Here is a 13,372-nt window from a genome sequence, read left to right on the forward strand (position 1 = left end):
GCTCAGGGGTTACTGCTGGCTCTACACTCAGGAATTATTCCTGGCATGTTGTTTGGGGGACCACCTGGGATGCTGGGGATTGAACCCTGGATGGCCGCGTGCAAGGCAAGAGCCCTACCCACTGTACTATCCCTCTGGCCCCCACCCAGGTACTCTTACCCCGCTGCAGCCAGCATCAACTCTCACCGTCCTCATGGCATTGCCATCCCTCTGCCCCTTCCAGCCAGGCGCCAGCCTGGAGATAATGGAGGAAGGAACTCAGGGTGGGAGCCAGTGCCTGCAGACCAGCTGGCTTCCTGTTGCTGGCCAGCATGAAGAGGGAGAAACTCTTCTGAGCAGTCTCTCGCTTACCTCTCTGATTCCCAAGGAGATTAAACACTTGCTCATTTCAGAGTCATTAAGATTTTGGTTCTCTATGAACTTTCTCTTTCAGACCTATTTGCTACCCTTCTTGCCTTAGGTATCAGGGGGGTGGAGATGGCAGCGAGGGGTCCTGTCCTGGGGAGGGGGGACGGTGGGGCTGAAGCTGCCCTTTCCTCCCCCAGGTCATCTTCCTTCCCACAAGCCCAGGGCAGGTGGAGAAGACCTTCCTCGTGGTGTGTGACAACTGTCAGGTCAAGGACCTGGTGATCTCAGGTGGGCGGGTGTGTGCAGCGGGGAGGGACGGGCAGGGTGAGTGGGCTGCAGGCCCTGCCGCATCAGGGCGGTCGGGGACGGACACGGGAGGGTCCCCCACTTAGGACAGAAGCGGTGTTGGGGGGGACGCAGCTGCCCTGGCTCTGAGCAGCCCTGGGATATGGGACAGGGCCCAGGGAGCCTGTGGGCTCAGAGGCAGCCCTTGCTCAGTGTCCTGTGCCTGGCCCCCTCCCCACCCAGCACCCTCTTCCCCGCCAGCTCCGGAGTGACACTCTGTACTTGCTTTGAGGACGTGGGGACAAGCAATCTCTGTCACCCCTCACCCCCCACCCCCCACCCCCATCTTCTGGGAGCTCAAGGGGGATGGGCCGGAGGGCGGCAGGGCACTTGGAGTCGCCCAGTCCTGATTCCAGCCGCTGGGACTGACCTCCCTGACCTCCATGGGCAGGAGTTGGGCAGCTGGTGGCTTTGGAGCTCATCTCTGTCTCTGGGGAGAGGAGCCAGCCAGAAGCCGGCGAGCTCACGGACCTAACGGCCCAGCATTTCATTCGCTTTGAGCCCATGAACCTTGGCTCCGTGTCCAAAAAGCAGCTGATTATCAGGAATGCTACGTGAGTCACCCCTGACTGGCCCTCAGGTGCTCCCGTTCTCCTTTCTTACTGGAACCGGCACACTGGGGGGTGGGGGTAGGCAGGGGAGAGGGGACCAACATGGAAGGTTCCGGACTTACATCATCTGCCCCCAGTAATGTAGCTATTGAGCCTGAAGTCAGTGAGTGCTGTTGACCTCAGCATCAGGCTCTCTCCGTCTGCGTAGCCACCCAGGTCCTGAACACAAGGCCCCCATCCCACGGACTGTGGTACTGGACACAAGCTGTCCCACCCTGCCTGTCCCAGGAGCAGTTTCCCAGAACATGGGCCTTGGCCTGGGCTTTAGCACACGGGCTCTTTCTGTCCCGACGTCCTCCGAGCACCCCACCTCGCCCCCGACAGTCTTCAGGGAACCTCAGCCAATAACCGCAGGCCCTCCCAGACTCCTGCCGCCTGGGCAGTGGCGGGCATCAGCTGCCCTCCCCCAATGAGCACTTGTCACTACTGCCCTGGATCACCAGGGACCCCACATCCTCTTGGACAGGGCCATACAGGGGACCTGTGGGGGGAGTGGAGGGCAGGGTGGTCAGTGTGGCAGCCCTCTGCTGGGAGACTCTGCAGGCAGCTGACCTGGCCTCTCTCAGCAGGGTGAGGGGACTGAGGGGCACCCACATTTGCGTGATGGAGCACAGGTCCCCCTAGCCACTGACCCTCTAGCATCCAGCCTCTCGGTCATCTCCAGCCAGGACTCCTGAGCTGCCACTGCTGCTCCTCTGTACCCTGACTCCCAGGTTCCCATGGGGAACGGCCCAGCCAGTCATTTTCCCGTGCCCGAGCCCAGCCAGGCCTGACCACCCGGCTCGCCCACAGGCATGTGGAGCTGCCCTTCCGCTGGCAGGTCCTGAAGCCCAACCTGCAGGCACTGCTGCCCGGCGAGGCCTATAGCCCGGCCGCCATCAAGTTCATCCCTGACAAGGACACGGCCTTCTCCATCACGCCCCACAGGGGCGTCTTCAGGGCGCAGGAGGACCACGAGTTCATCCTGACCTTTGCTCCTCATGAGGTCAAAGGGCCCCGTCAATGGGGGGTGGGGTGGCTCTCCCTCCTGCCACATGCTCTGGTGACCCCCCTCCTTACCCCCCCATCAACCCTCCACACAAACACACACACACACACACACACACACACACACACACACACACACACACACACACGGCTTGGATTGAATGATGCACGGTATGCGGGACCAAGCCGCCCCCTTTGCCTAGTCCTGATCCCCCACACACGTTGTCTGTGACTTGTTTTCTCAGCTAGAGGGGTGTCTCCCCTAGTGCTGCTGCGAGAAGTGCCCCCATGCCCAGCCCAGCCTACGGGCAGCACCCTAAAAGTGTGTGGGGGCGAGTTCCAAGGGGAGGCGAGGTCAGTTCAACTCCCCCTGCAGTGGCCCCTGTCGTGGGCAGATGTGACACTGTTCGGGGGTCTCGGCACGACTCGCCTGACCCCTCCTGGCCTGCACCTCCCACCCGTCCTGGGAGTGTGGAGCTTTGGACAGTGGCCACTATGGTGGGCAGTTGTTGGAGCCTAGAGTCCCTGGCCCAGCTATTGGAGCCCCCCCGCTGCTCCCCCCATCCTGGTGGGCGCTGCTGTCCTTCCTCTGGGCGGAGTGTGGCGGGGGGCTTTGGTGGCTGCCTGCCCTCCAGCTCACACAGGCACTGTCTGCACTGCAGCTGAGGCCATTCCACAGCGTGGTGCATCTGGTGCTTGAGGAGATCCCCGAGCCCGTGAGGTGAGCGGGGACAGGCCCCCAGGAGGACAGGACGAGGGGGACCTTAGACCTGGTGCCCAGGGCAAAAGTGGACTCGGCCCTGAGGACTGTGGTGACCACACATCAGCCCACGTGGGGCCCCCTGTGTGGTGGTGGGTGGCAAAGGAAGGTGTCCTTTCCCCTTCGGCCCAGGCATTTCCAGACCCTCCCCTGAGTGCACCAGCAGTGCTGGGTATGGAGCAGGGACTGGTCAGCCTCAGTGACACCCCAGGATGGGGGACCTCGGGCTGTATGGTTCCTGGGGGCCAGGAGGGGGGTTGCCCCTTCCCCAGGCCTGGGCTTACACTGTTGTCATAGCCATGGGCATTCACATCTGTGTCCAGACACTGGCCTCTGCCCTGAAAGGGGCCCTGGGACTGGATGGGCAACACTTTCCACAAGAACCAAGATCTAGGTTGGAGCGCTTAGTACAGTGGGTAGGGTGCTTGCTTTGCACCTGGCCGCCCTGGGTTCGATCCTTGGCATCCCATACGGTCCTCTGAGCACTGCCAGGAGTAATCACTGAGCGTCACTGGATGTGACCCCGAAGCAAAACAAAACAAAAAGAGCCAAGGCCAGGGCCAGTCTCCCAGGCTCTGCCAGCTTCTCGCTCACACGGGCACCTGTTTAGCTTGGAAACAGAAATGGCAAAGGACATCTCATACTCGCTGGAGGACAGGATCATCCTGGAGGTGGAGGTGAAGGGCACTGTGGAGCCCTTCCAGGCGCTCCTGGACCCCTACGCCATCCTCCTCCCTGGGGAAAACTACATTGGCACCACGGTGAAGAGAGACTTTAAGGTAAGCTCAGTCCTCAGCTTGAGGCGTGCGGGGGGGGGGGGGGGGTGTGGCAGGGGGAGTTAGGTGTGGTCGGGGGGCAGTTCCAGCGGAGAAGGCCAGCTGCCCCAGGGGTCCAGAGCCTGATTTGAGGGTGCCAGCAAGGGTCCCATCTGGGCAGCCTCCTGGCACCTCTGAAGATGGACAATGGCCAGCAGCCGTTTCTGATGTTCGTGGGTCTGTGGCAGAACAGAAACCCCAAAGCCTATGGAGTGGGGTGGTCTGTCGGGCGGGCTTGGGGCCTGCCTTGGTTGAACCGCCATCAGCCCAGGCTCTTGCGGGTGCCACTGACAGGCCAGGCAGGACCCCAGGAGCCCGGCTGTGGGTGTCTTTCAGATGTGGAACAACAGCAAGTCGCCCATCAGCTACGTCTGGGGCAAGATCTCTGATTGCCACATCGTGGAAGTGGAGCCCTGCACAGGGACCATAGGTGCTCCCCCACCCCTTCCTGGGGGGTGGGGTTCCTGCAAGGGGTCTGGGCTGGGGGAGGAGGCATCCGTGGCCAGGGGTGGAGCTTCCCACCTCCCAGGCCAGCCAAGGAGCTGCCCCGGGGGAGGTCCACCTGATTCCCCCCTTTCCCCAGAGCCCAGTGAGGTGGAGTGTTTCGAGCTGAACGTCACCGGGGGTGTCCCTGGGCCCATGAGCGAGGACCTGCCGTGTGAGATCAGAAACTCCCCCTGGCCCGTGATGTTACACATCGAGGCGGCCTTCAAGGTGCCGCTGGGATAGGGCCGGGTGGTCATGGGGAAGGCCCGAGCCGGCTCCCAGGGCGGCTGGGTGACAGACGGCTCTGCGCCTCAGGGGCCTGCGCTGGTCATCAACACCGCGTCCCTGCAGCTGGGCCTCCTGCGGCTGGGACAGAGGGTCAGCAGCACCATCTGCCTGCAGAACATCAGCCAGCTCCCTGCCGTGTGGCGGCTGCGCGAGAGCCCCCTCTGCCTGGAGGAGAGGGGCAAGGCCGTGAGTTGCACCCACCCTTGCCCCCTGGCTGGGTCCCTGGGACCCTGAAACTTTTGCTGGTGCTCTCAGGTGGAGGAAAAACCCACTGGTACCTTTGGTTTCCCGGCACTCCCCACTGGAGGCAGCTGGGGGGTGGGGATGGGGGAGCGGGTCCTCGACTTCCATGCCCCTTTCTCTGCCATGGGAGGCAGAATTGGGACACGGGGCTGGCTCTCCCACGGTTGGAGCAGCCGGCACAGGAAGTGCAGCAGAAAGCGGGAGCCTGGAGGAAGCCGCTAACCTACCCAGAGAAGGGCAGGGTTGGTCCCCAACCCCGCCCGCGATCCGCGTCCCTGCCACCAGAGGGCGCTGGAGGCCGGTGCGGGACCCAAGCTTTTCTCCAGCCCTAATCGCATCCCCCGAAGCGGCCCGTTAGCTGCATCAGCATTGGCAGGAAGGGCACCTCCTTCCTCAAGCACGGGCTTGACTGTAGCTCCCTAGGAGGGAGCTGCCCCGGTGTGGAACTCAGCCTTGGTGGGTCTGGGGACCTGCCCCGCCCTCCCACTGCTTTGTGGGGTGGGGTGGGGGGCATCCTGCTTAACCAGCCACTGCCTTTCCCTGCTCCGGGGCGGAAGCAGAGAAAAGGCTCTCAAAATCTCACCCGGATTCCCAGGTACTTGGTTTACACCAAGTAAACCAAGGTTCCTGGGTTCGTCCTTGTCCCTCACACCTCCACCCCGAAGCCATACTCTGTGCCCTAGTTGGGCACTCTCAGGCATACCCACTAGGGAGTTGGCAGTGGGGTGCCAAAGCCTCAGTAGAATCTTGCTGGCACCTCTGAAACCAAGGGCTAAAGGGTCACTGCTGTCCCCGCAGACCACCCCCACACCTACCCTGCTTCTCCCCATAACCCAGGTCCGGCCCGGCTCTGGGCAGCTCCTACAGGGCAAGGGGTGGCTACTCTGGACCCTAGATGAGTGCATGGGTGGAGCCAGAAGGGCCAGGGTGTCCCCTGGAGTCCCTCAGCCCATGGACAGTGAGCTCAGATCACTCCCTGGTGATCAGAGACTCCCCAGAGTCTCCCTCTATGTGTTTCTCCCTGAGCAGAGGAGCACCCTTTCCTTACTGGTGTCCCGGCCATTCTGCCGCTCTCTCCAGCTATCTGGACTGTGTTCTTTTGAGTTCTTAGGGGGGAAAATTGTTGCAGTTCGGGGTTTGTTAGGTGCAGGAACTCAGCCCTAGAGCACAGCCCCAGCCCCAGCCCAGGACCCCATCTTGTAGCCCCTAGGAGCCCATCTTGACAGGGCGGACTGCAGAGGAGATGGGTGGGTGAGGGGTTAAATCTATAACACATAGAAAACTTTGTCCTTCCGTTTTCTGGTGGAGTGTGCTTCACTTGGAAGCTCGCTTTATTGTTTTTTTTTTTTTTCAAGGGACCAGGCAGTTCTAAGGATTGAATTTATCCAGGCTTCCTGCATGCAAAACCTATGCCATGCATGACCTTTTTGCCATGGCCCTGGCTACTTCCTTTAATGCCACCAGTGCCTGTTCCATGGCCTCTGAGAAGGGCATGCAGACCACTTGGGGAGTGCTGTCACCTTTCCCCCAGGAAATTGCCCCATTCCCTGGCTTTGGTTCTGTTAACCCCAAGACTTAATCCCACATGACTATCTCCTTCTACCTCCTGCGTGGCTCTTTGAAAGTTGGGGGGGCAGAGCCAGCTTTGGGGTGTGGGGGGAAGGGACAGTTACCTGGTTGTGTCCTTTTCTGAGTGTCCTCTCCAGCAGGTGTCCCCCTTCTCCATTGAGCCCTGCAGCGGCCTGGTGCCACCTCTGGGTGACTGCAGTGTGCAGATCACCTTGGAGGCACTGAGCTGCCAGCGGCTACAGACAGTCCTGGAGCTGGAGGTGGACAACGGAGTCTGGAGGTGAGGGCCCAGGGGACACCCTTAGGTGATACGCACCCCTGTGGTGTGACCATCATCGACCCACAGAGTCATGCCTGGTCATTCGGAGACAACATAGAAGTCAGGTGGCCCAGGGGGGAAAGGGTGCTGTCCCTCCATCTGCTCCCTCTTGGCGGCTCAGTGGCTGCCATACGCCAGAGGCCACTGGACAGTCAGGTTTGGGCCCTCAGTGACGAGACATGTAGAGTCTCATGGGATAGGGCTAGAGCCGGCCCTTTCCTCCCCGTCCCAACGAGACCCCGAGTCGCCACCCATGAACAGCCTTTCTGGCTCCTGATCAAGCTGCTTAACAGCCATGATCCAAGAGACTCAGGAACAAATCTCAGAACCCAGCAGGTTTTGGAAGAAATCCCTCCAGATTTAAGTGTTAAAATTTTGGAATTTCAAAATTGCGCAGCCACTACTGCAGCCCACGCGACATCATGTGTTATTCATAACCAGCAATAGAAAACAAATTGTCTACTGTTGCCTGTTCAGCAGATCTGAGTGTTGGGATAAAATCCCAAATAATAATGGTGGGTCTGGTGTCAAAATATTGAATGTAATCAAAGTAGAGAGAGAATAATGTGGAAATCATCTGCCTCACAGGTAGGGGGAGGGCGTGGGATGGGGGTATACTGGGGTTTTTGGTGGTGGAAAATGGGCACTGGTGAAGGGATGGGTGTTTCATTGTGTGACCGAGGCTTAAACCCGAAAGCTTTGTAACTGCTCTCATGGTGATTCAATAAATAAAATTATAAAAAAATGAAAAAAGAAAGAAATCAGATGGCTTCTTGCAGGCCTTTGGCTAGGAGTGTTGCCAGTGGGCAGAAAAGGGCAACGGGCAAGCACTCAGCAGGTTTCCTGGTCACCTGAGACCCCTGAAAGACTCAGAACTGGGTCAGGAGGGACACTCATCACTGGACGGTTGTCACAGACAATGGCTGGGGCACAGACACAGAAATGTCACAGTGGGTCTCCTCCCTTGTGTTATTGGGATGCATTTGTTTGCACACAGTGTGTTTTAGGGGTACGGTCTCGGGTCTCTTCAAAGCCTGTGGTTCTGGATTACATCACCACCAAATCCTCCGTCCTCCATGTGGTGCATTTAACCGAGCCTTGCCTTGGTCATTGGGGAGCCCCCGGGAGTGTGTCAGGCTGTTTGTGGTATTTCCTCCCACTCTTCCTCCCTCCCTTCCTTCCTTCTCCTCCTTACACGGCATGAAATGTCACGTACATACAAAACTGCAAGAGTATCAGGAGCCTCATCACTTCCTGTTGATGATTCTCGAATCACCGCAGACATGGTTTCAGCCACCTCTCCCTGTTCTTTCCCCAAAGGGTTTGAAGCATCGTGTCCTTTTCCTTTTGGGGGTGGGGAAGGGGGCTCTCTGGACAGGGCTTGGGGGTCAAGCTATCATCCCCGGAGAGATACTTGGTCAGGAATTATGGGCCTGATGTTGAGGGTTCAGGCTCAGTACTATTGGGGGGCACTAGCACCATCCTGGTAGTGCTAAGAGGTGGGGGATGCTACTTTATGCAGTGACAAGAATCGAACTCAGGGCCTCAAGCCTGCAGGAGAATATGTTCCACCTCTTTGGCTCCTCTCCTAGCCCAATGTCCTATTCTTATGTTGTCTGGGGATAATATTTTATTTCTTAAACTTAGGGGGTATGTGAGGAGGTACACAGCCATGCACCGAATATACATTTGGACATATGTTTTATAGTCATTCTACTTGTGTTTCTATTTCCTTTTTAAAAAGCATTTGAGGAGCCGGAGTGATAGCACAGCAGGTAAGGCGTTTGCCTTGCACGCGGCTGACCCAGGTTCAATCCCTGGCATCCCATATGGTCCCCCAAGCACTGCCAGGAGTCATTCCTGAGTGCAAAGCCAGGAGTAACCCCTGAGCATTGCTGGGTTTGACCCCCCCTAAAAAAAACAAAAATACATAAATAAATAAATAAAAATAAAAAGCATTTGATGCTGGGCCGGAGCGATAGCTCAGTGGGGAGGGCATTTGCCTTGCATGTGACTGACCCAGGTTTGATCCCTGGCATCCCATATGGTCTCCCAAGCACTGCCAGGAGTCATTCCTGAGTGCAGAGCCAGGAGTAACTCCTGAGCACTGCTGGGAGGGACTCAAAAGTAAAAAGAAAAAAAAAAAACAGAAAAAAATAAGCACTGGATGCTCTTTTTTTCTTAACCTTTCTGTGTCATCTCCTTCATCTGTGACTGGTTTTTGTTGGGGGAGGGTTCCCCAAGCAGTGCTCAGGGAGCCCAGGGACCACTCCTGGTGATTATGGGCCCTCTGGGATGGAGGTGCAATGCGAGGGCCTGAGGCCATGATGCTGCTCCTTCCCCAGCTCCCCCCAGACCCTTTGGTGCTTAGAGGCCTCTGGGACTGCAGCTGGCAGTGCAGGGTGGGGGACTGAGTGGTGTCGGGCCAGATTTGGGTCAGCCACCTACAGGACATGTGCCTGAATCCCTGTTCTGTGTCTCAGGCTCCCTGTGATTTTATTGTTTTCAACACTTTTTTTTTTTTTGCCTTTTGGGTTATACCTGGCAATGCTCAGGGGTTATTCCTGGCTCTGCACTCAGAAATTACTCCTGGCGGTGCTTGGGGGACCATATGGGATGCTGGGGATCAAACCTGGGTCAGCCGCCAGGCAAACGCCCTACCCACTTTACTTTAGCTCCAGCCCCCTGTGATTTTTTTTTTATGTTAGTGTTGTGGCCAGTAAAAAAAAAATCACTAAACTATCCTCCGTTCTAGTGGGTTCTAAAATTTCAGGTTCTTGGAACCGGCTGTATTGACCGGCCTCCTGCAGAGAGGGACGGTCTTCCTTCCTCTCGGATGCTCAATTGCCGCTTCCTCCCTGACCGCCAGCTACCTGCCCGTGTACGCCGAGGTCCAGGAGCCCTTCGTGTACCTGCAGAGCAGCCACGTGGAGATGTGTGACCTGTACGTGGGTGTGCCCACAGAGGCCACCGTGACCCTGGTCAACGGCACGCTCCTGCCCACCCAGTTCCACTGGGACGTGGTGAGGGGGCCCGGAGGGAGGGCAGTGCCCGGCCTGCCTTTGCCTTGCCCCCTTCTTCAGGGGATTCCAGTTCCTGCCTAGGAGTTTCTGGGGACAGATGGGGCCCTCTCCCGTGGCTGGCCGAGACCTTCACTCTTAGGGGTGGGAGATGGCCACGTCCCATGCGTCCAAGGCAGCTGCCCTCTGCCCCTGACCACACACTCCCAGGGCAGCTGGTTTAGTCCAAGACAGCCCGCTCTGGGCTGAGGGTCATCTGGGGAGGTTGTGGGGGGAGGGGGAGAGGTGGGCAGCTGTGACTCCTCCAGGCAGTGGTGCCAGCCCTGCCCGCCCACCCCATCTGTCTGCCCACATGAAGCAGAGCACTGGCAGTGCTGGGTGCAGTCTGGGCCCCAGGCTTGCTAGCTCCCAGGCATCTGTCCACGGGCTCACTTCTTCTCTGTCAGCTCCTGGGGAACCAGGCCAGCTTCTGCAGAGCCAGAATATCCCCCAGCCAGGGCATTCTGAGCCCCAACGAGGTGTGCCAGCTGCAGCTGGAGCTGACCGCTCTCACGCAGGTGGGTGGGTGAGGCACGGCAGGCTGAAGGCCTAGAGGAGACCAGCTCCTGGCCCTGGGTAGGGAGCGGGTTCCTGCCGCTGGGCTCGGGTCTGCCCTTGGGGGCCTGGGGAAGAGACCCACATGCATCCCCAGAACCCCGAGAGCCATGGCATCTTAGCCCTCCCTGGACTGATGTCCACGGCAGTGGGGCCGCCTGGGTGGGTTTCCCAGAGAGTCTGCCTATGCAGAACCTCCAAGGGACAGCACGGCTGCCTGCTTCTCCCTCCAGGCCAGAGCAGGCTCCTGCTGGTGCTGGCCTGGTGCTGGCCCTGGGCTGCCTGGGGAAGAGGAAGAAGCACTCTCCACATAGACGCGGGAACAGGCTTCCTCCCCTAGCTGGGCCTGCTCTAGAGAGGCCAGCAGGTGGGCCCCTGCCTCCGGAGGGGGCTTTCCATGGTGCTTCTCCAGAGGCCCACCTGGAGGCCTCCAGCCATGTGCTCCTGAGGGAAGGGCCAGGCTCCCTGCAGACAGGCTGTCCCCGGGACGGTGGTCCCCTGGAGGAACAGGGTGGCCCTCCCACACTGCTCAGAGTCAGAGGCGGCCTCCCGCTGGGACCCGCCTGTGTCCACAGCCCTCCAGCCTCCCCCCACCGCACACCCCTGCTCTCTTGTAGGAAGAGCTGACAGACCTTGCCCTGCCTTGTTACATATCTGGCATGGAGAAGCCGCTGGTCCTGGGCCTTTCGGGGAGGCCCCAGGGGCTGCGGGTGACCATCGGCATCTGCACGGAGGGCTGTGAGAGCAGGTGAGTTGCAGAACAGGTCATTCCCACCTGTGGCCCCCAGTTGGCGCGGGTCAGCTGAGCTGCCATCACTCCCCTACAGCAAGGGCTCTTGTGGACACTGCAGCACCCCAAGCTGGACGCTGCTGCTAGGGAGGCCCCCCTTCCAGCCAGGCCCACCTGCCTTTGGCAGGGGATGTGGTGGGGCGTTCAAGGCCCTTCTGGTGTGGGGCGGGGGGCGGGGGGATGGACAGAAAGGATAGGGTAGCCTCTCAGCGTGGAGGGAGTCTGAGGAGGAGGAAACCAGTTCCCAAGCAGTTTGGGCAGCACTGTCCCAGGGGACTCACTGGGCAGGGCCCAGCAGGGCTAACTGACCCTGAGTCCTGGGCCTGGGCCAGTGTGTCCATCACAGAGTCATGGCCGGGCCCCCTGGAGGTGCTGCATCTGGACTTCGGCTCGGCTGTGCCACTGAGAACCTGCGTGAGCCGCCAGCTCGTCCTGACCAATCTCTCGCCCATCGAGACCACGTTCACCCTCCACTTCAAGTACTTTGAGAGCCCCCCAGACATCCTGAGCCAAAAACGCGGCCCGTAAGCCTGGAGCCTTGGATGGACGGGCGGGCTGTGTCCAGTGTCCTGTGCTGGGTGCCTCCGGGGGGCAGCAGCTGATTGCTGTGAGGACAGGGGGGTGGGCAGGGAACACAGAGGGAAGCGGCTCCTGCCTCCCTCACCCCCCGCCCCCGCCCCACAGACCCATGAGGTGGAGGGGGTGTCTGAGAGAGCTGCGGAGTGCGGCTGGCCATGCCTGCTGGGGCGGGGGTGAGCCCAGGGTGTTGGACACAGGGGAGGAGAGGAGGGTCAAGCTCCCCCGTGGAGGCCTCTGCATCCTTGGCTGTGGGCAGAACCCTGTGTGCTGGAGGCAGCCTTACCCCACTCAGAGAGACACTGGTAAGGGTGTTTCACTGTTCGATGCTGAAAGCGACCCAGTGAGGGTGTCTTCCCTGGAGCCACCCGCATTTTCCCAGAATGCCGCTGCCAATTGGGCAGAGAGGCTGACAAAAGCCTCCACCCGGTCAGTGGGAGCCATGGGCTGTCTGTGGTCCCTCTGCACAAAAGCTCAGGCTTTCTGCCCACTGGCTAGATGCTGGGGCCTGTCTGTCGCAGAAACTGCCCAGGTGACAGGGATCCCAGGCTGGCTTTGCATCCAGGGCTCAGCGTGACACAGAGCCTGTGGGCTTTGGGAGACCATCCCTGGGCACCCACTGCGAGGACACTTTGGGGGCAGGGGAGGCAAGGGTGCAGAGGGAACAAGGACCATAGACAGTGGCAGAGAAAACCCTGGGCCGCCTCCTTCCGCTGTGTGCCTGGGGGCTGCTGGCTCCTCGGGGAGGTGGCCAGGCCACTGAAGGATTCTGGGTACTCAGTGCCATTTCTCTGCCCTGTTTTATAAAGCCCTGACTTGCCCCCTACCTTGCTGAAGATGCCTCGGATCCGCACGTTCCTGGACAAGCGAGAGTCTATGGGTGAGATTCTCTGGGTGAGAGATTATGGTTGAGAGTCTCTGGGTGAGAGTCTCTGGATGAGTCTCTAGGTAAGAGTCTGGGTAAGAGTCTCTGGGTGAGAGTCTCTGGGTGAGTCTCTGGGTGAGAGTCTCTGGATGAGTCTCTGGGTAAGAGTCTGGGTAAGAGTCTCTGGGTGAGAGTCTCTGGGTGAGTCTCTGGGTATGACTCTGGGTGAGAGTCTCTGGGTGAGTCTCTGGGTATGAATCTGGGTGAGTCTCTGGGTGAGAGTCTCCGGGTGAGTCTCTGGGTAAGATTCTGGGTAAGAGTCTCTGGGTGAGAGTCTTCGGGTGAGTCTCTGGGTATGAGTCTGGGTGAGTCTCTGGGCGAGAGTCTCCGGGCAAGAGTCTCTGAGTGAGTCTCTGGGTATGAGTCTGGGTGAGAGTCTCTGGGTGAGATTCTCCGGGTGAGTCTGTGGGTAAGATTCTGGCTAAGAGTCTCTGGTGAGAGTCTCTGGGTGAGTCTCTGGGTATGAGTCTGGGTGAGAGTCTGTGAGAGTCTGTGGGTAAGAGTATGTGTGAGAGTCTCTGGGTAAGAGTCTGAGTGAGAGTCTCTGGGTCAGAGTCTCTGTGAGAGTCTCTTGGTGAGCGTCTGTGTGAGAGTCTCTGTGAGAGTCTGTGAGTGAGTGCTCCTGAGGACCGAGGGGGGCAGGGGATGTTGGTAGTGCTTACTGCACCCGGGTCACAGCCAAAGCAGGATTTGACA

The 13,372-nt window shown here is 59.3% G+C and overlaps 1 protein-coding gene across 1 annotated transcript in view; it reads left to right on the forward strand.

The window, feature by feature from the left end:
- Positions 1 to 13,372, forward strand: part of DLEC1 (DLEC1 cilia and flagella associated protein) — a 40,875-nt gene that overhangs the window by 17,733 nt on the left and 9,770 nt on the right. The window contains exons 11-24 of the mRNA XM_056129344.1: positions 546 to 636; positions 1,085 to 1,247; positions 2,097 to 2,289; positions 2,954 to 3,012; positions 3,662 to 3,830; positions 4,203 to 4,296; positions 4,450 to 4,580; positions 4,668 to 4,826; positions 6,593 to 6,732; positions 9,641 to 9,794; positions 10,238 to 10,348; positions 11,003 to 11,133; positions 11,508 to 11,699; positions 12,561 to 12,631. Coding sequence (XP_055985319.1) covers positions 546 to 636; positions 1,085 to 1,247; positions 2,097 to 2,289; positions 2,954 to 3,012; positions 3,662 to 3,830; positions 4,203 to 4,296; positions 4,450 to 4,580; positions 4,668 to 4,826; positions 6,593 to 6,732; positions 9,641 to 9,794; positions 10,238 to 10,348; positions 11,003 to 11,133; positions 11,508 to 11,699; positions 12,561 to 12,631 — 1,858 coding nt within the window. The remainder of the gene's footprint in view (positions 1 to 545; positions 637 to 1,084; positions 1,248 to 2,096; positions 2,290 to 2,953; positions 3,013 to 3,661; positions 3,831 to 4,202; positions 4,297 to 4,449; positions 4,581 to 4,667; positions 4,827 to 6,592; positions 6,733 to 9,640; positions 9,795 to 10,237; positions 10,349 to 11,002; positions 11,134 to 11,507; positions 11,700 to 12,560; positions 12,632 to 13,372) is intronic.

The sequence above is a fragment of the Sorex fumeus genome, unplaced genomic scaffold (assembly GCF_029834395.1).
Source record: "Sorex fumeus unplaced genomic scaffold, SorFum_2.1 ptg000072l, whole genome shotgun sequence".
Lineage (NCBI taxonomy): Eukaryota > Metazoa > Chordata > Mammalia > Eulipotyphla > Soricidae > Sorex > Sorex fumeus.